Below are 21,230 nucleotides of genomic sequence, written 5' to 3' on the forward strand. Positions count from 1 at the left end.
CTGCATTCTGTGATTTAGTGGCTTCATGTCCTTTAGCCATTGTTTAGTGTTTTTGGTCTTCAGGGTTTGTTACTGCGCCTCCTTTGTGTCCCTTGTGTTACGTCTAGCCGTTGTTGCCTCTGTGTTCGTGCGTTTCCTGTTTTACTTTGACAGTCTGCGTCCTGTGTCAGTGTGTTCGGTTTTGCTTCCTCCCGGTCTCGTCATGTCCGATTGTTACAGCTGTGTTCTAGAGGTGGGAATCACCATACATCCCTCGATACGATATTATCGCAATTTTTAAAAATATTTTGCGATATTCAGATTCTGTACATAAAGGTAAACTTTATCAATATTCATTTTCTCTAATATCAAAGTCTCACACTCAGTCTTTCTCTCATTTCAGTTTTATTGTTGACAAACTGAACGGTTTGTATTACAGTCTAGTCCAACTTAACTGAATCAACCATCTGGTACAATTATAGCTATTCTGAACTATGCAGTTTATGAAAACTATGCAGCCCCTTCAGCAACTGAAGAATTTGAAAGTAAATTAAAACAAAATATAATTTTACATTAAATAAAAAAGTTTTAAACTTCATTAAAATAAAACATGTCTTAAATTAAAATAAGTAAACTGTCATGTTTATTAAACACATTTGGACAGTGAAGGAATGTCAGGATTCTTGCTCAGAAAAAGGATCAACATGCTCTGAAGTCAGAGCACAAAAACCTTTTTGTAACAAAGTATCGATTTCTGCTGTCCCTGTATCCATACATTATTAGAAACAAAATATCACCATGCTACACAGTATCCATTTTTCCCCACCCCTACTGTGTTCCCTCCGTTCCTCCCTCTTCCTCCGTGCTGCATTTCCTGGTTTCTCAGTCCTTGCTTCTGGTCTTCGTCCTCAGGTTATGTGTTATGCTTAGTTTCCCCCAGTCTGGGCTTTTGTTAGTTTCCTCACTTCCTCCTGTTTGCAGTGTTTTGCCAGAAATAAAGGCTCACTTTTTGTTATCATCCACCCTCGTCTCTGTGGCTGCATTTGGGTCCACATTCTCCTCACGCCATGGCGTCTGCGTCAGCAAACACGGGACAGAACGCGAAGGATGTTCAAATCTTCAAACTGCTCTCCTCTCACACATCATCTCATCCATGAAGCTCATCTGCAAGCTGAGGGGCGGGCACTTCCTGAGAGACTTCCTTCTTTATTAAATGTAGTCAGATTATACAGTAATACTCAGATTACCACAGATTACCGTTCTGTCCAGATACGGTCAGTGTGTGAATATGAATGACATTAAAAAGGGAGGATTTAAAACTCAACAAAAAGAAACACACATCATCATCATCATCATTGGTTCCTTTTAGTTCATATTTAATTTCCCAAACCTCAAATGTCACATCCCTGGGCCACCTGGGGGGACTCAACACCGTCCCAGTTTACAGAAAGAAGATGAAGAGCGAGAGAAACGGCGTTACAGATCATTATTGACCAGGTAGCATTTGAAGCTCTCACAGTAATGATGGCAGTCAGAGGATCCGACTAAAAGCCAGAATGCACTGAGCGCTGAGCGTGAGCACAACAGGAGGATAGAAGCTGATTCATGGCAGAGTTCATTTTAGTGTAATGGAGGCGACGCACAGCCAGTGTCAGCATCTGAAAGGGTCTGCTGATGAGGCTACAGCTCACGAATGAATCCATAAATCTGGGAAATGATGTCCTTATTATCTGCACTGTGTGTGTGTGTGTGTGTGTGTGTGTGTGTGTGTGTGTAAATTTCCCTGGTAGTTATTCAAAGGATGCAAATATGCCAAAGAACAAATCCGTGATCAGATGTATCCCGCTCCTGTGCCATGCCTGCGACGCCGCGTCCGTTCCAGTAAAATGTTATTAATATAACAGATAAAACTCACAAAGTGATTCACAAAAACGTGACTTGAATAAAAAAACAAGCCAAATAACTGCAAACAAAAAACTAAACTGGGAGCTGAATTAAATGAAAACAACAGGACCTGACATGAGAAAACAAACTCTGAAAACAAAGCAGACGATGTGACAATGACACACTGAAAACAGAGGAACAGCTGACTGACATGAGCCCAGTGACAGGACAGGGGAAGTGGAACTAAATACACAAGAATCCTTCAAAATAAAACAGGAAACAGTGAAACTAGACATGACAACACAAGCTTAGCAGACCCAACACGCGATGAACGATGCAAGAACCCAAACACAGAAACCAAGGAAACAATAAAAAATGACTGCCTTTAACCTAAAAGCTAAACAGCAACGACACGTGAACTGATCACAAATCTAAAATGAGACGAATACAAAATGTACTGAGAGCCAGCCTCACACGCCTCAGTGTGTCAGCACAGAGCGAGCAGAGCGCCATTAACTTATTTCCACCAAAACATTAAATCAAACTTCGCTAACATCGTCAGCCTGCCCCAAGAGTCTGAACTGTAGGGGGCAGTAAAGAGAGAAGAAATTGACCACAAACAGACTGAGCGCCTCGTGCTTTTAAAGCATCAGGAGCAAAACCTTTTCCTCTGGTCCTCCAGGTGAGCCTCAGATCACCTGTTCAACTATCACTTTAAGCATCTCAGTGAGAGAGTGTGGCGGTGATGTCATGGTGGGCCTCCCCACAGCTGCAGGTACGACCCGCACCTGCTAACAAAGTCGCCAAAACAAACACACCTGTCAATTTCTTTGAGCTGTTTTTCACTTTGACCGACGGCCCGAGTGAACCTGACGGGTCACACAGACCTCGTGTTTGACAAGCCTGATCTAAATGCTTCAAACCTGATGTCCACACACAGCTTACACTTATACGATCCCAGGAATGCATTTGTGTTTAGATAAGATGGAGAAGTTTGTCACGCCTCCTCAGAGAAATCTTCTTTGCAGCAACACAAAAACACTCGAAGCCTCTGAAATAGATCCAGATGAACTTTCTTCCCAGTCGCACTACAACGAGCGCTCGGAGCTTGGAAACAGGAAAGCTGGCGTGTTACTTTAATGTTGAGACGTGTTCATATACTTTTCCTGTTCACAGCTTCTCTAACGAAGCAGCAGCAAAAAAGCACTATAAAAATAAAATGTGGTCTTAATGCACATCCATATATACGTCTGAGCGTGATGATTGTGGGGGTTGTGTGAAAGGGAGGTGTGAAGATTCGTGGTTAAAATTACAATCTGACAAAAACACAGCTGCCGTTGTTTTAAATTAGATCTGTAACAAAGACAAAGAGGCTGAAGGACGCCGCGCACACTTTGTTATTTACATACAAATTTAATTTAAATCTCATCGTGACCATCGGACAATCTACAGTCTTTATTGCTGCTGGAGCCGTGACGCGGTACACTATCATCATATCACTAATAACTATTCATCTACAATAGAGCCCCACAGGGCACTTTATTGTGGCGATCATGGAAGAGGTTTGATTTTTTTCCATATCCTGATTTTAGTTTCTTGTGTCTGTCTTCCTGGTTTCCATTTCCTGTTTTACTTTGACAGTTCCTCTTCCTTGTGTCTTCCTGTCTGACTCCTCCCACTGATTCCCTACCTCTGTGTCTGTCACTACCCGATCCGTACCGGAAACCCGATCTGGTACCCCGCATGCGCAAATCTTACATCACTTCCTCTCTTTGCCAACATTGCGACATTCAGTATATTTGAATGATACGGTTAGCGCCCAGTTAGCTCCTAGCATTTCTCAACAGCTCTGCCTCCTTTCCGACTACCGGGACATTTAAACAATGGATAATCCGTATACAAACAAGTTCATGCTTTTCTCCTCAACAGAGAGCGTTCCCCGATTGAACAACAGCGCCGTAAAATAAGAAGAATGGCGCCTAATGACAGAGTTAATAATACAGAGTTAGCAATGTGTCACGTGAAGATTCAGCAGCCAGATGAAGTGTTTACTGGCAACTGACAGTGATAGTGGACATCATCATCACTATTCCAGTCAATCCTCTCCTCACAGACAAGCATAAACACACTCGACTATCACTAAATCAAATTTAACACACGTTTGTAATGATGCCAATTCAGTTTACAATAGGGTTCATTCGCTCGGTCAGCAGGTGGCAGTATCCTCGTACACTGGGGAGTAAACTGCCATTAAAAGAACAGAAGAAGAAGAAAACATCTGCACATGCGCGGTACGGATCGGGGAGTCCTGATCCGTAACTATCTTTTTATTTTTTGTTTTTGTCTACATTATATTGAAATGTTTCATTATTGAAAACATTTTAAGATTTACTCATTATTCTTAACATCTTAACAGATACTCTGACCCGTAACTATCGTGAAACGCTCTTACCGGAAGTAGACACCTTTCGTGCATGCGGGGTACCGATCGGGTTTCCGGTACGGATCGGGTAGTGACAGTGTCATCGTCTTAAAAAAGATGGAGTTTCTGAACCAAACATAAGGGTCGCTTAAACCTGCAGTATTTTTAGTGCCTGCAGGGGGCGACGCCTGCAGTTATTATATTGTCTGTGTTCCTGTTCTGTCTGCGGATAATGAGAACTTCAAATTGTTCCCTTTTGTGCCTGATTGTGCGTTCAGTCCTGTCTGTATACACTCGTAGCCACATCATCAGGCTCGACCTGCTTCTTCAGAGCTGCTTTAAATCTTCAGCGAGGTGCTGAAAACATTCCTCACAGATTTCGGTCATATTGGCATGACATCATCACACAGCTTCTGATCACTTCCTGTAAACCCCAGAGATGGTTATGTGTGCAAATCCAGCAGATCAGCACATTCTGCAACAACAACCACGTTCAAAATCTCTAAAATCTCATTTCTGATGAATCTGCATTGAAAGCAGTTCAGAGGTGCAGAGACGGACCTGAGAGAGATCAGCCAAACATTATCATCACGACTGAAGGCTCAGCGGATGACGAGAGCTTCAAATTGAAATGCAAAGGAAAGTGATTTGCATCTAAACCCAAAGCTCACAGCTTCTGTTTAAGTTTGCATTTTTATTTTCAGCCAAACGCTCAGAAAACTGAGAAGTGGAAAGAAAGCCGGGAAACACGTGCTGTGATTCTAGATGTGCACAAACGTCCTGTCATCTACCTCAGGAAACACACAATCCCTCAAAGTCTGATCTAATCTGCATCTGAAGAACAAGAAGCGTCGTCTTTCTCCACATCTCAGCTCTGCCGAGACAAAGACAGCAAATCGTTCTTCTGTGACGCCATCCCACCTCCTCTTCAACCTCCCGTCACGTTCGGCAGAAAGACGCGAACCTGAACAGAAAGCCAGACACTCAGAGATGAAGCGAAGACGAAAGTGGGACGAGAGGAAGAATAAGAGCGAGTGTGGAGGGAGAACAGAGGGGAGGAAGAGGAGGAGTGTGTGTCTGTGCGGACACCGAGCGACATTTCAGCTGGATTCCCAGACGGCTAAAAATAAAAACACAAAGTGGGACGACAGAGACCAGAAACCAGGTCTGAGCGAGTCTTCATCACAGCCCTGCACACACAAACAGCCCCTCTTTGGTCTTTAGTGTCGACGCTGTTAAAATGAATCTTCCTCTGTGATCATTTGATCTTCCGTCCTTTGTGTGTTTGTGGTTTTTAAGACATTTGTCCTCGCCGTCCTGCTGCAGAAAAATGGGCCCAGCTGCAGGTCGTCCTTCCTGCACAGCAGAACGACGCCAACACGACACGGGAGCGTTTGTAAAACGGGTGTACAATGAAGAGGTTACACTCACTTTACATTATTTCACTTTGACTGAAGTTGGACAGGTCAGTAAAAACCAGTTTTATCACTTTATCAGCAACACTGGCTGATCGCTGACAGACTGGACCTCACAGCAGACGTGTTCACGGTCAGATAGCTGCATTAGAAAGGACGCAAACGGTCCAGTTCAGGGAATAAGCTGATTAGTTAACACACAGTTAGCGACTGCATCCACCTGTCAGTCAAAGAGGCCACGCCCCTAATAATGCAAACTTTAAACAGGTGAGTGTATAAACATCCTCTCTCCCGTACAGATGTTATAAAGGGGGAGTGAGAGCAGTTTGTGTGTCAGGCTGTAAACATGTTTATTTCTGCTGCAAAGTAACATGAGGACTGACTCACTGCTGCCTCTGCTGGACGTCAGAGGAACTACACTATGCTTCATTTTACTGCCCCAGAGGCCGATTCTCACTCATAACCTGTGACGAGCTATACAATAATACAGAGAAACACAAACAGATGGCGCCTTTGAGCAGCACTTTGGCGACAGTGGGAAGGAAAAACTCCCTTTTAACAGGAAGAAACCTCCAGCAGAACCAGGCTCAGGGAGGGGCGGGGCCATCTGCTGTGATTGGTTGGGGTGAGAGAAGGAAGACAGGATAAAGACATGCTGTGGAAGAGAGACAGAGGTTAATAACAACTAATGATCACATGCAGAGAGGTGTATAAACACCCAGTGCATCATGGGAATCCCCGGCAGCCTACGTCTATTGCAGCATAACTAAGGGAGGATTCAGGGTCACCTGGTCCAGCCCTAACTATATGCTTTAGCAAAAAGGAAAGTTTGAAGCCTAATCTTGAAAGTAGAGATAGTGTCTGTCTCCTGAATCCAAACTGGAAGCTGGTTCCACAGAAGAGGGGCCTGAAAACTGAAGGCTCTGCCTCCCATTCTACTTTTAAATACTCTAGGAACAACAAGTAGGCCTGCAGAGTGAGAGCGAAGTGCTCTGATAGGGTGATATGGTACTACAAGGTCATTAAGATAAGATGGGGCCTGATTATTTAAGACCTTGTATGTGAGAAGCAGGATTTCCACACTAATAAATGTTAAACTGAGCTCCAGTGCAGTTTACATTTGCGAGCCTGTGATGATTTCTATTCTATCGTGTCTGTTTTGAGCTCGGTTGGCGTCTCTTTGCGGGCACTCGGTGTCTCGCTGTGTCTGTTTTTGTAGTTTCTGTGTCTTTGCAGCTATTTTGTTGTGTTGTCGTCTTACAGCTTCACTCTTCCATCCCTGAAGATTTCTGTGACAGAGAGCGACGAGCAGAAAATGTCACAGCTGACATTACTGAGCCAACACTCTCAAGCTTACTCTGCGTCTGTCAGCGAGGACAGAAACCTGTTTGCATGTTACACATCCAGCACAAACACTGCTCAGCTGTAGACTCATGAATAACATGTGCGTCCTGACAAACGGCTGCTTTAAAGACACGCGTTTTGAAGGAAATCTGCTCACTGGCTTCTGTCAGTGTCCAAACTGAAGCTGACTAAACAGCTCAGGCAGCTTCAGATGAAATTAGATTTAACTGAAGGGAGGAGAGAGGGCGTCCACAGCACTAAAGACAGTCCCCGGGCCAATAAAACATTTATAACCACAGCCTCAGTGCAAACATCATAATAAAACCACCATTACACTTTAATGACTTACTGGCATCGCTGGGCCCTGAACGAGCATTAAGAGCTCACCCGGATCATAATCCCCGCTGACACCAGAGACTCAAACACCACAGCGGCGAGAACAACGCCGGCCCACTCGCAGCAGGGCTCCTGCACAGAGGCGCCGATCTCCTCCATCCTCTTGTATGTTGGATCACTCCTCCCTCAGTGGGAGGAGCGCGCTATCAGGATGTTTGTTTGTTTATCTCTCAGAGTTAAGTGACGAAACAGACGTGGCGTACCCTGCAGCGCGAGTCTGTCCCACAGACCCCACGGTTCAACTGTACAGCAGGAATAAACGTCTCTGGTCCCAGTAGATCATCTCCTCCTTCACAGCAGCTGAATAAACTGGACTGTTTTAATTAGGCGACGCTGTGGTGGGTCACAGGAGGCGTTTCCTGTCATGCAGCTGAATCAGACCGTGTGGATGGAGACTCAGCACCAAACACAGAAGCGACATTAAAGCGGTTTATAACTCAACTACGGCCGCCACAAACGATTATTTTGATAGTCGACTAGTCACCGATTATACCAGCAGCATCTGCTCTTATATAACTATCATTAGCTTACAGCTTTAAGTGTTTAAGGTATGTGCTAACTAAAAATAAAGACAAGATGATAGTTTATTAAATTTTAATGACATTTGCAGATTGTTTCGGTGAAGTTTAATAAACTCCTTGCTATCTAAAATATAACAGGACACCGGAGTAAATTCTCCAGCATCTCACACTTCTGATAATCAGCTGTCTGCTTGACGTTTATTCAGCTGTGTAAAAACTATAACTTTAATCTCAGCCAAACCGATTTACTCAGGAACAAATAAAATACTAAAAAAAAAATATATATATCATTTTTAAGTTATCTAAGTGACTTATATATCATGTTTAACCTGAGTAGCGAAAGACGGCGGTGGGTTTGAAAACGATTAGCGGGAGTCCGGTGTTCTCACGGCTCTAGTTAGCCTAGCCCCCGGCTAGCTATCGAGCTAGTGGCTAACAGACGTCTCCGAAAACGTCGGAGCGCTTTTGAAAATATGTGGTGTCTTGATAAACTGAGCAGATATTTGAGGTTTACACAGCTACATTCTCGCCTGAAAATATGTTAAACGTTTATTTTGTGACCCAGAAAGAATAATAAGAGTAATATTAAAACTAACTAGCTGCCGCCATTGTTGGAAACTGAGCTGGGCCGCGCTATGAATTCTGGGACACAGCTTCTTCTTCTTCGGGGTTTAACGGCAGCTGGCATCCTTGTACATGCAGTGCTGCCATCTTCTGTTTCAGTCCGTTATTACACTCTTAAATCCTACTACTTATTCCTGCGTCTTTTGGGATCTTACAAAGCTTCAAACGACGCGTCGACTATTAAATCAGTCGTCGACAATTTTAATAGTCGACGTAATCGTAACTAGTCGACTAATCGTGGCAGCCCTATACTCAACTTTAATATTTACTTTTATTTGATGTTCTTACATAATCCTTTTATCTTTTGGAGAACCATTTGCTGTGAAACATCCCTGCACAGTTTCCTTTTAGTAGCTTTTTAAAGTAAAACGTGGGTTTAAGACAAATCACAACCCAACAACTAGAAGAAAAGAGTTTTATAGTTTGAACCCAAACTAGCCGATGTCAACAGTCTTTTGTAGTGGACGTATGTTAGGAACGATGAGACGCTCAGACGGATCATGTGTCATACTTCCTACTGCCTCAGGGAGGCGCTGCAGAGCTGGAGGGCAAACACAGCGTGAACTGGAGCCTCCACAGTCACAAGTGGGTCAGAAGGAGTGCAGCTCCACAAGAAGCTCTGAGATTTCCTCAGAACAAACCCGTCCGTGCATCAGCAGGTGGTTCAGCACATATTTAAAGGCAGGATTCAGGGAATGTAAATAATTAAAGGCTAAAATGTAATTTAAACAGAGCAGCTGGGAGTGAGTCTGCTCTAATAAAGGACTGAACTCTCAGATAGGATGGCGTGGAGGTGCTCGTGGTGACCTGATTCAAAAAGAAGGACAGGCAGAAGTTCTTTCAAATCTAGGATTTAAATTAGTGAGAAGGCACTGGAAAAATCAGGAGGTCATTTCAGCTGTAATTATGACTGAGGGGGGTGGAAATGACCCACATAAACTCCAGACTGCATTAAAATCACAGCAGGTTATATTAACACCAGCTCCCCGGGGGAAATAAAGCCTCAGTGGAGCCAAAATGAGCTCTCGTTGGTAAGAGTGCGAGTAAACCAAAACAAGGCGCTGAAAGAGGCTAAAAAGCAGCGGCGTTCACAGAGGAGCGTTTCCCCAGAGCGCCGCTCGATTCCCAGAGAAGAGGAAAATCTGTTTGAAGTGACAATAACGCACAGCTGCTGATGAGGAGGCTGATTGGGTTTTAATGGCGGCGCCCTCGCCCCTTAATCACTCCATCAGCAACAATCACTCGCTTTGTCTTCCCACTGATGAGCTGACACGCTCTCAGCACTGATATCAACTGTTGTCTTGTTTACTCAGCAGGCCGGCGGGGGCTTTCAAATCATTAAACAATTTAGTCCAAATTTATATAAAAGATTTGAAAAGGAGATCATCTCATTGTGACGCTGCAGAGACGACGACACAGGAAACGCTCCGGCTGGGAGCAGGAAGTGACCGAAACCTGAGGGTGATACACATGAAGATTATTTATAAAGAAGTGTCAGAGTTGTTCAGTGCTTGAGTTTCCTGTGTTTCTCTAACTGCTTTATTTATTTTAATTAATCAACTTATTTTTTGTAACCATGTTAAAACTGTTGTTTATTAAAATGTGTTGAAATATTAAAACATTAAAGTAATAACAGTTAAAGGAATTCCTTTTAAAAGAAGTACAATAAGTTTAATAAGTGTAAAAAAACATCGGCATTATACAGTGGGGCAAAAAAGTATTTAGTCAGCCACCGATTGTGCAAGTTCCCCCACTTAAAATGATGACAGAGGTCAGTAATTTGCACCAGAGGTACACTTCAACTGTGAGAGACAGAATGTGAAAAAAAAATCCATGAATTCACATGGTAGGATTTGTAAAGAATTTATTCGTAAATCAGGGTGGAAAATAAGTATTTGGTCAATAACAAAAATACAACTCAATACTTTGTAACATAACCTTTGTTGGCAATAACAGAGGTCAAACGTTTACTATAGGTCTTTACCAGGTTTGCACACACAGTAGCTGGTATTTTGGCCCATTCCTCCATGCAGATCTTCTCAAGAGCAGTGATGTTTTGGGGCTGTCGCCGAGCAACACGGACTTTCAACTCCCGCCACAGATTTTCTATGGGGTTGAGGTCTGGAGACTGGCTAGGCCACTCCAGGACTTTCAAATGCTTCTTACGGAGCCACTCCTTTGTTGCCCGGGCGGTGTGTTTTGGATCATTGTCATGTTGGAAGACCCAGCCTCGTTTCATCTTCAAAGTTCTCACTGATGGAAGGAGGTTTTGGCTCAAAATCTCACGATACTTGGCCCCATTCATTCTGTCCTTAACACGGATCAGTCGTCCTGTCCCCTTGGCAGAAAAACAGCCCCATAGCATGATGTTTCCACCCCCATGCTTCACAGTAGGTATGGTGTTCTTGGGATGCAACTCAGTATTCTTCTTCCTCCAAACACGACGAGTTGAGTTTATACCAAAAAGTTCTACTTTGGTTTCATCTGACCACATGACATTCTCCCAATCCTCTGCTGTATCATCCATGTGCTCTCTGGCAAACTTCAGACGGGCCTGGACATGCACTGGCTTCAGCAGCGGAACACGTCTGGCACTGCGGGATTTGATTCCCTGCCGTTGTAGTGTGTTACTGATGGTGACCTTTGTTACTTTGGTCCCAGCTCTCTGCAGGTCATTCACCAGGTCCCCCCGTGTGGTTCTGGGATCTTTGCTCACCGTTCTCATGATCATTTTGACCCCACGGGATGAGATCTTGCGTGGAGCCCCAGATCGAGGGAGATTATCAGTGGTCTTGTATGTCTTCCATTTTCTGATGATTGCTCCCACAGTTGATTTTTTCACACCAAGCTGCTTGCCTATTGTAGATTCACTCTTCCCAGTCTGGTGCAGGTCTACAATTCTTTTCCTGGTGTCCTTCGAAAGCTCTTTGGTCTTGGCCATGGCGGAGTTTGGAGTCTGACTGGTTGAGGCTGTGGACAGGTGTCTTTTATACAGATGATGAGGTCAAACAGGTGCCATTCATACAGGTAACGAGTGGGGGACAGAAAAGCTTCTTACAGAAGACGTTACAGGTCTGTGAGAGCCAGGGATTTTCCTTGTTTGAGGTGACCAAATACTTATTTTCCACCCTGATTTACGAATAAATTCTTTACAAATCCTACCATGTGAATTCATGGATTTTTTTTTCACATTCTGTCTCTCACAGTTGAAGTGTACCTCTGGTGCAAATTACTGACCTCTGTCATCATTTTAAGTGGGGGAACTTGCACAATCGGTGGCTGACTAAATACTTTTTTGCCCCACTGTATATGGTTCATTTTTACAAGTGTCCTGTTTTATTGTGAAAAGCTTCGTGAGAGGAAGCAGCACATGTTGGAACTTCCTGTAAAGCTCGGGACATTTCTGCTCCACGTCCATGAAGCAGACGTCCGCTGATCACGCTGCTTCACACATCACTGTTATGACCTGGCGTAGCGTTCCAGATCATCAATAACATTATTTGATTGTGTCAGATGATAACTGGAGTCGCGCACAAATGTGTAAACAAAGCTACAGAAAGATGAACCGGTCGCCTCCAGAGAAGACGGAAACATGGCTCAACAGAAGCAGCATAAAAACGGCGTCTATAATGAGTTCGACGTTGAAAAGACGTCCACAACGACCACGTGTGGACTATAAATAGCCCGAACACGGAGGCCAAGCAGACGTCAACACTAGACGTTCAGTAGACGTCCAAAAAAAAAGACGTCTTAGGGCTGTGTGATATGACCAAAATCTCATATCCCGATATAAGACATCTATCGTCCGATAACGATATAAATCACAAAAATGTAACATTTTCTGTAAAGTCTGTGAATCTCGGGCAGCTCGACTTGTGTGAAGTGTTTCCAGCTGTGCGTCATGTAGCTGGAGTCGAGTGTTTTAACCGATGCATGAAACGATACATTTTTAGACATAAGTTGTAACGGCGCCGTTTTCTTTGAGTATTTATTACACGGCGTGCTGCGGGGAAAAGCCTGTTCTAACGTTTGAGTCTAAGTTTATTTTTTAGCACCTGGCGTCTTTTTTACTTCTCATCCGTAAATAATCTGCTCTTTCACGTGATTCAGTTTATTTTGAAAAGTCTCAACAGGATCTTGAGCTTTATTGTGAAAGGTTTATGTGGAAAATAAACCAGCGGACACGTGATGGTGTTACCGTCGTTGTTGCTAACGACAACGCATAAAAACAGGCGCTTGTCCGTCTGTAGTGTGGTTATATTAAATATAAGAGAAAGAGAGAACTTTAAGAAATTAATAATAACTACAGTGACATCAGAACCATGAAAACATATTGCTGTAAACAGTTTATTTTGCGACACTACGAAACAAACGATAGCGTAAAATGAAAAGACGTTTTTATATCGTCATCCGATATATATCGTTATATCCAACAGCCCCACGTTGTCCTTCAGTGGACCAAATCTGTGCGTCCAAAAACCTCTAAAGACGTCACTCCAGCATCACTTTGTGAGCAGCTGTTTATCTGCTCAGCCTCACACGAGTCCCTGATGTGATGAAAACAGGAGCTGCAGCAGAGACTCAGTCAGAGAGCAGCACAGTAGCAGAGTTATAAACCTGCACACTCGCTCCAGCTTCAGTCGAGTGCTCTGATTCTGCTGGATCAGTTGGAGCTCACGCTGGACTCCCCTCTCTCTAATGAACTCCAACAACATCTGCCCCCCGGGTAGAAACAATGACCCGCTCAGTGTCCCCAAGATAACAACTGATGAAGAGCCTCCCCCAGCAGGTTTCTTATACAATCACTTTATCCTTTAATCAAAGATCAGCTGATTCTGAGGGGGTCAGGTCAAGTCTCCTCAGCCTGATCTGTGGTCTTTGTGAGCGTGCTCAGTGAGGCCGATCCAGTTCATCATAAAAGGTTTCTGACATAAAGGACAGAGACATCATTTGGAGCGCTGTTTCATTTCTCCTCTAAGTGCAGCGTCGACACACGAGGCTGGAACAGCTGTTCTTAGTAAAGGCGGAGCTTTAAATTACAGCTGTTACAGCTGTGCAGCTGCTCTTTAACCATTGCAGAGGTCATTAAACGTGCACTGCCTGTGCACATCAACTGTGTAAAACCTTCCTGCATTAATAAGACATGAACGAAGCACAGCAGAGGCTCATTTTTGTGTTTACTGTCCCACTGTGTTTGGACCCGACGTCCAAGTTTCCCGAAAAACAGAATCCACCAGAGAATTCGATCACTTTTCTCCTTCATCAGCTGTCGTGTCAATAAGGAAGCTGAGCTGCATCCAAAAATGCTCCTCCAGATGGCTGATATCTGAGAGGAGAAGAAGAAGAGCGCCGCCGCGGAGGGAGAGGACGGTCTTATTACAGCGTCGCTGCGGTAACCAGATAACAGCGTCTGTCACAGGAACACCTGAGTCCAGAAAGCACCTGATTACACACCTGAGGAGCACTTAGGAGATCTGGTCCAGATCTCACACACACGCACGCACGCACGCACGCACGCACGCACGCACGCACGCACGCACGCACGCACGCACGCACGCACGCACGCACGCACGCACGCACGCACGCACGCACGCACGCACGCACGCACGCACACACACACACACACACACACACACACACACACACACACACACACACACACACACACACACACACACACACACACACACACACACACACACACACACACACACACACACACACACACACACACACAGGTTGCAGTTGGCTCTACATTCAAATGAGGGGAAAATCAGTTTTTATCCGCTCAGGAGGAAACTGTTGGGTCTGCACTTGAATTCGAGAGATCAAGTCATGGTTTTTGACCTTACAGGAAGTGATGTCACGTGTCTGGCAGCCATCATTTGGGGAAAACTGTATATTCTGACTGGTTGGAGGAAACATAGCTGTTATGGGTGCGGACGCCCGTAGATTTCTTAAAGCAAACTCTCTGCAGACACTCTGTCCACCATGACACAGGCAACACAAACAGGAAACAGGACACAGGTCACCTTCAAAGTAAAAGTTGGGCCTCAGCTCTTCAACCAACATATTTGACTTTTATTTTACTTCCCCCCTCGCCAACCAATCACATCGTCCCCTCGTGACCACTGGTTATATCCCAGTCAGTACGTCAGATGACGTCCATGATGTCGTTTACGAAACCTCCATAAAGGTCATGGACCACGATGCCACACACTGATGCAGCGCCATGTTGCTCTGTGAGCTTGGTGATGCTGATTTTTGGGACCAGAAGTGGCCACATGTGCACGAAAAGGTGGAGAATTCAATTATAGACAACCTGTTATAACTGCAGTAATAACTGTAGTAACAGCATGTCAGGAAGTCTGCATTGGTAAGCACTGATGAGCATCCAGCTGTGTCTGTGTTTAAAAGTCCAAACCGAAGGACAACGTAACAGTGGTGCAGCTCAGCACTCCACCCAAATGTGGCGAGTTCAAGCAAACTGCAGTTATTTTCTTCAGCTCCCCAAACTTTCACCCTCACCGAGGTTCAGCATCCTTCCTCCGCACACGTCCAACCTGTGGTTGAGTCTTTTCATGGATAGCTCCTTGATTTTAGGTCAGTGATGCTGTGAAGGACAGCTTGCTGCAGACGGTTCAATACGAAGAACAGACAACACATCAGTCCTGCTCGAGCCTTTGAAAATAGATCGATTTCATTTGTTCTTAAGTCTCTATTGTGAGGTCGGCGTCCCGGCAGCGTCTCTCCTGTCTTTTCTCCTAAAAGCCAAAGGCCAGCGGTCCTTCGCTGTTGTTCCTCTCAGATCACCAACAGAGCGTTTTAAAGACCGGCCTCAGGTCCAGATGTTTTTAACTGTTTGGTTTTTTTATTTTGGTTTAATTTTGTTGTGTGGTTATTCTTATTTTTAATGTTCTTATTGCTGTGTTTCACATTTTTTATTTCTTGTTTTATGGTAATTCTGTGCTCTCAAACTGGATTCTCGGAGCGCTGGGATGCAACAGAGCGTGCCCAGAGAGCGCGTTGGTCCAGCCTCTGCTGTCTGAAGATGTGCTGAATGATCAGACTTGACTTGAAGCGAGTAGAAATCACAGAAGAAGACAACAAAGAGGCTGGTGAGTTTCTCACACGCAGCTCGCTCTGTTTATTTCTCAGCTGCTGCTCGTTCCCCTCTCAGCACTCTTCAGACCGTTAAAGACTCCTACAGGACTCAGCGAGGCTTCGGGCTTTGAGCTCAGCGCAGCCTGAAGGCGCAGAAACAAAAGGTGGTCTGACCTGTCGGAGCTTCACTCCTGCTGCAGGCGCTCGGAGCCGAGCAGCCTTTAATCAGCAGCAGTGACGTTACAGATGATAATGTGCGAGGACAAAATCCACACAGATGTAATATCCACTCATCTCTGCTGGACACAAACCAGCCACAGCAACGATGAGCAGAACAAGAGAGGGAAAATGTCCTCGTGTTCCTGCACAGCTTCTTTATCTCGGAGTCGTTTTTACTCTTCCTGCTTCCTACTAATGACCCTCAGCTGTTAGATATCCTCACTCCAACCCTAACAAGGTGTTTCCAAAGCAGAAAGCCTGCGAGCTCACTGAGGTCCGAGAGTCTGCCCACTGAACAGGACGAAACATCCTCGTGGCTTTCTATAAACTTCATCAGACAGCAGATATAACATGAACACAATGTTTTTATTTAATGTTTCTTTTTATGTTTTTTAGTCTCCCGACAAAAAATGAGCTAAAACTTTGCATTTGGAGAAAACTTTAGAGCAACTATTTACATTTATTTATTTTTTCCACACATAATTGCTTATTGTTATTTTAAAATGTATGATTTTTTATGTTTAGGCGCTAACATGAACTTTTAAATAAACTAGAGGGTCGTGGTTTACAACGATCACTTCTTTTAATGCTCTGGGGTCTTGGTTGCTATGGTAACACATCCGCAGACGTGAGCTTTACTTCCTAACGTCACAGACACGGTGACAGCCTGTGAACATGAACAAATGGACGACCTGTTCCTCACTGCTTCACTGTGAGACGGCTGCTAGGCAACAACCGAACCTTCACCTTCACCCTGAACTCGACATCGTTCTCCAACCTCGGCTGAGAAACCGGCTGATGTGTGGAGAGATTCTCAAACTCAAACAAACCCCAAACTAATGCAAAAACAATCTGAAGCTTTAGCAAACAGGCACAAAACAACAGCACAACGCACCATTAAAACCATTACAAACCACTGTGGTTGTCATGGTCACCTACCTCCATCCACTGTCCGTGGGACTGCATGTTGAGCACAATGCAGGGGTCGGGTTTGGACAGAGCGTCCCGGTCTGAGATCCCTTTACAGGTGAGTCTGAGCTCCACTTTGGTGAGACAGGGACTGCTGAACAAGCCCAGAGAGTTGGCTGCGGACTCGTAGATGTCACTCATGGTGGAGGCGGGACAGGAAGTCTGAAGGAGAAGCAGAAAAGTTCCAGAAATGGCAGCATTAAGCACCTTTAGTTTAGGTCGTTTAGAGTCCCCGCGTACATTTCGCTGTCAGCCTCAAAGACTGAACCGTCACCATCACGCCATTTCTCACTGCAGGAACGATTCATGTACTGACCAGAATCAGACCTGACCGCTGTCAGCCTCACAAATATCCTCTCCAGGGCAGAAACTTCTCAAAACTACTTACAACAAGCACCACTGTTACAATATCAGTGAAGAGCATGATGAGACTCAACAAAGTGCCAGCTCACGAGTCCTCCTGATCCCGTGTAAGTAAGTAAGCTAACAGCCACAGAAATGATTCATGCAGCTTTTGTATTGTGAATTCGTACATCATCGCCACTGCAGGCTTATTAAATTCTGTTTTTCAACAAACATTTGCTTCCAGCTGTTTAAAAATGGTCACCATTGGATTGTGCTGATTGGATGAAACCGATGCGAGGAATTGTAACGCAGATTCTTTCACGCATCCAGCTTGTAATCCTACAGTAACCCCGTTTAGGGAGTAGGGGATATTTCAGCTTTTACAACAGTACAAATACACATCGCTGCAGAGGAACGAGGGGTTGGGCGATATAAACGATATAAATTTGGCCAACGATAGAGATTTTGACTATACCACTCTATCGCGATAGCGCATGTTGATGATGTCATCAAGCTGCGCCTGTTTTGGTTAAAAGCATCGCAGCGGCTACAACCATTATCATCTGCAAATTACGGGGGGCGACAGTCATAGCAAAGAGATGAAGCACTTTTGAAATATGGGGAAAGCCAAAAACTGCGCTTCCTCCACTTCCGTAACATTGATTCATTAATGCTGAATTCTCTGCAGCTGCTCTGTTCCCATGTTGTTGCAGTATATTAATAACTAAGCTCGTATTGTGGATGAATTATCTCAGTTGTTCTCCTGACTGAAGTTTGGTCCGTGTATAGCATCCTGCTATGCAATTGCATTTGTCCCTGACCACCAGAATCCCTCACGTTAACTTTTATCGAGTGGAAAAAAAGTTAGCGTTCATCCTCCAGCTACACTGTGCTAATGTTATGCTAACATAGCTGTGTCGCTAGCAAACACGTAGCACATCATTATATACCAGGTAGTCCAACTTCAGTAACCCTGCAAACGTCACTGCTGTTTAGTTTTCTGTCTTCATTTATGTTGGAAGTGATAGCAGAGCTGTACGTTTGAATTAGTTTCAGAAATCTCTCAGTCAGAACATGGTATGAAATGTTTAGGCGTAAACTAGCGAGCTAACTTCCTGTTAACTTCTAACTCTGTTAAATTTAATAAATTCTGTTTTCATGGATGTTAAACTTAATTGTTACACCTGGTAAAGCAGCAATGCTGATGATTTTATTAAAGATGAAAGAATTTAGACCGTTTTTAACTCTTAGTGTTGTTTGACTTTGGGACCTGAATTAGACGGAGTTTAGGACCCAGATTACTCCGTGAAGCTCCTCCCTACGGCAGCCGTAATGCTCTGACAATCCATCAAGCAGTGCGGCTTACCAAAGTTGTACTAAAACATTTTTAACAGATTTCTGCCCAAATCGGTTCGAGGTCAGTAAGCACAACCAGAATTCATACATAAGGCACACTCTCGATTTTTGAGAAAATTAAAGGATTTTAAGTCCTTATAGTGAGGAAAATCCGTTATACAGAAGAAAAGAATATATCGTGATATATATCGTTACCGCACATGCTTCAAATTATATCGTGATATGAATTTTAGGCCATATCGCCCAGCCTTACTCTAGACAGAAGCATCTCCAATGGAAGAACAATGGAACCTGATTAAACACAGGAGAGTTATGTTTTTCATTCAGATTAGTTTATGCAATTATATTTGGTCTTAAAATATTTGTTCTTGTTTTTATTTTTTCCCAGTTGGCAGCGACGCACCGACCAGCTGACCACCATAAAACAACAAAAATAGAAGAACGTGCCAATAACTGCAAAACACTGCGACGTCATGAAGTCCTACAGTGACTCTCTTAAAAGAAAAGAAGTGTTTGAGGAGCCGATAATGAAAAATGAAAGAGAGGAGGACAGATGGAGGACAGGGAGGGAATCAGGAAGTGGAGATGAGTAGTAAGGAGGGAGGCGTGTGGAAAAGCATTTAAACCACTCGAGGACCTGCGATTGTGCCTTGTGTCACACCACCCAGAAAAAACACCTTTCAGAGACTCCAGCTCACGCGTGAAGCTGCAGGATTAACTGAAAGAAGCAATAATATTTTGTTGGGTTCTTTTAAATTAGCTACGTCAGACTTCTGATCATCTAGTGGACGTCAGAGGAACTGCAGCCACAATAATTATTCCAGGTCTTTATGACAGACAGGAGAACTTTATAATAACTTTACAAGACATTTCCCAGCCTCAGAGTGATTTCATTTCATCACTGATTTACATATTATAATTGCAGGGAAATCCTCCCTGTCAGAGTGGAATGAATGCAACCAGCAGCCAGAGCGAGTCTGCTGAACTGGTGCTAATTAAATCAGAATAAGAGATTATTTTACACCCGGTGTCATTTTATTCATTACATGCATTTAATTGTATTTGATGAAATAACTTCTATTCATCCAGGACAATCTAATTATACAGTGTAGAAAAAATTACCACATCATGTTCAAAACGATGTTCACATAATTAATTCACACGTCTGGACTCGCTGTGCGATAACTGACCCTCTCACCGTGACACTGCTCTGATTGATTTGATTATTAGAGACCTGCTTTTATATCTCTGCTGCTGTGAGGAGCCTCGCATCCGTCTCTAATTATTAGGGGTGCAGCAAAATTCACGGTTTGATATTTTTTCGATACAAAAAAAATGTTCATGCCTTTTTAATTTGTCATTTATTAAAATTATAAATATATATTTTAACTCAAAAGTACGGTTTTTAAATTTAATGTTGCTGAAACAGCAAAGTAATAAAATAATAAATCTATCTGATGGAGAAATCCCTCATCTTTGGAAAAGAGAGTTTATTACAGAGAAATGTCTCTTTCCAAAATAAAAGCTCTACTATACGCTTCTTCTGGGCTATATTCTCAGCAGCATATTAAACATATCAGGTCCCCATAAGGAGAATCATGTGCTAACGGCTGTCTAAATGACTCGGGTAAAGTTTGTAGCATGCGTGCTTGTTGTTTTTGTCTGCTTCCACTTGTCTTTGCACTAGGATGATGTCTGCGTAAATATGCAAATATATAAACATTCGTTGTGTTCCCACTAGTGCTGTCAGCGTTAATCTGAAATGACGTTAACGCCACAACACGGCAAATCTCCGTTAAGAGTTATCACAGATCGCCCCGTGCCTGGGGCTGGACGGCCAACACGTTAACGAGCTAACTGCGCTAACGGACTAGTTCCCACCCATGTAATTGAGCATTGCGGCACATCCGACATACTGTTTTACTTTAGTCCATGACGCGCTTACCTTCAGACGTCACATGAAGACCAAAATAGTTCCAAACGCCAGATCTGAATGAGGGTGGGGGAGGTTCAATTTGCCATGTTGCAACGAGCTTAGCTTCTGTCTTGCTAGCTTGCCCTGTGCTCAGTGAATCTGCGCTCGACAGTGCAGCCTAGGCGGAGTAGTCGAACGCAGATCCACTGAGCGCTCAACACAGACAGCATCGTCAGAAGGAAAGTTGATAAATTAAAAATTTTGTATTGTTCATACATATGCGTACCGAACTGAAAGCACTGTATCGAATGAGTATTGTTGCAACCCTAATGTGTACACACACACACACACACACACACACACACACATACATACATATATATATATATATATATATATATATACATATATATATATATATATATATATATATATATATATATTAATGAGCACTCTGATCTTCAGCCCCATGTCTCCTGCTGGCAGATAAACTCCGCCCTGACAGGAAGCCATTTCTGTTGGGTCAGGACAGAGTGATCGTATCTCCACCTCGACTCCCAACCAATCACTCCATCACCTCCCTCCATTATCCCATCAGCAGCACTCGGGTTGATCTGATTAACCCCGGGCAGAGCGAGGTTTTGGTATCCGAAGCACTTCACAGGAGGAAGTTACACTTATCCTCTAATAAAAATATAAGATATTCTCCTTACACAGCTGGCTCAGGTTACAGCCCT

General features: G+C 43.8%; 1 protein-coding gene across 2 annotated transcripts in view; it reads right to left on the reverse strand.

Moving 5' to 3' along the window:
* The window catches only part of cpne4a (copine IVa), a 95,388-nt gene that overhangs the window by 59,387 nt on the left and 14,771 nt on the right, over positions 1–21,230 (reverse strand). Inside the window, exon 2 of one of the 2 annotated variants that reach the window (XM_087848581.1) lies at positions 16,848–17,039. In XM_087848581.1, the coding sequence (XP_087704707.1) occupies positions 16,848–17,018 (171 nt within the window). In that variant the 5' untranslated portion in view covers positions 17,019–17,039. Of the gene's footprint in view, positions 1–7,393; positions 7,472–16,847; positions 17,040–21,230 lie in introns of those variants that run through there. The other variant, XM_087848582.1, reaches the window with a different exon arrangement.

Source organism: Neolamprologus brichardi, chromosome 11, assembly GCF_056152115.1.
Source record: "Neolamprologus brichardi isolate AB-2024 chromosome 11, ASM5615211v1, whole genome shotgun sequence".
NCBI lineage: Eukaryota > Metazoa > Chordata > Actinopteri > Cichliformes > Cichlidae > Neolamprologus > Neolamprologus brichardi.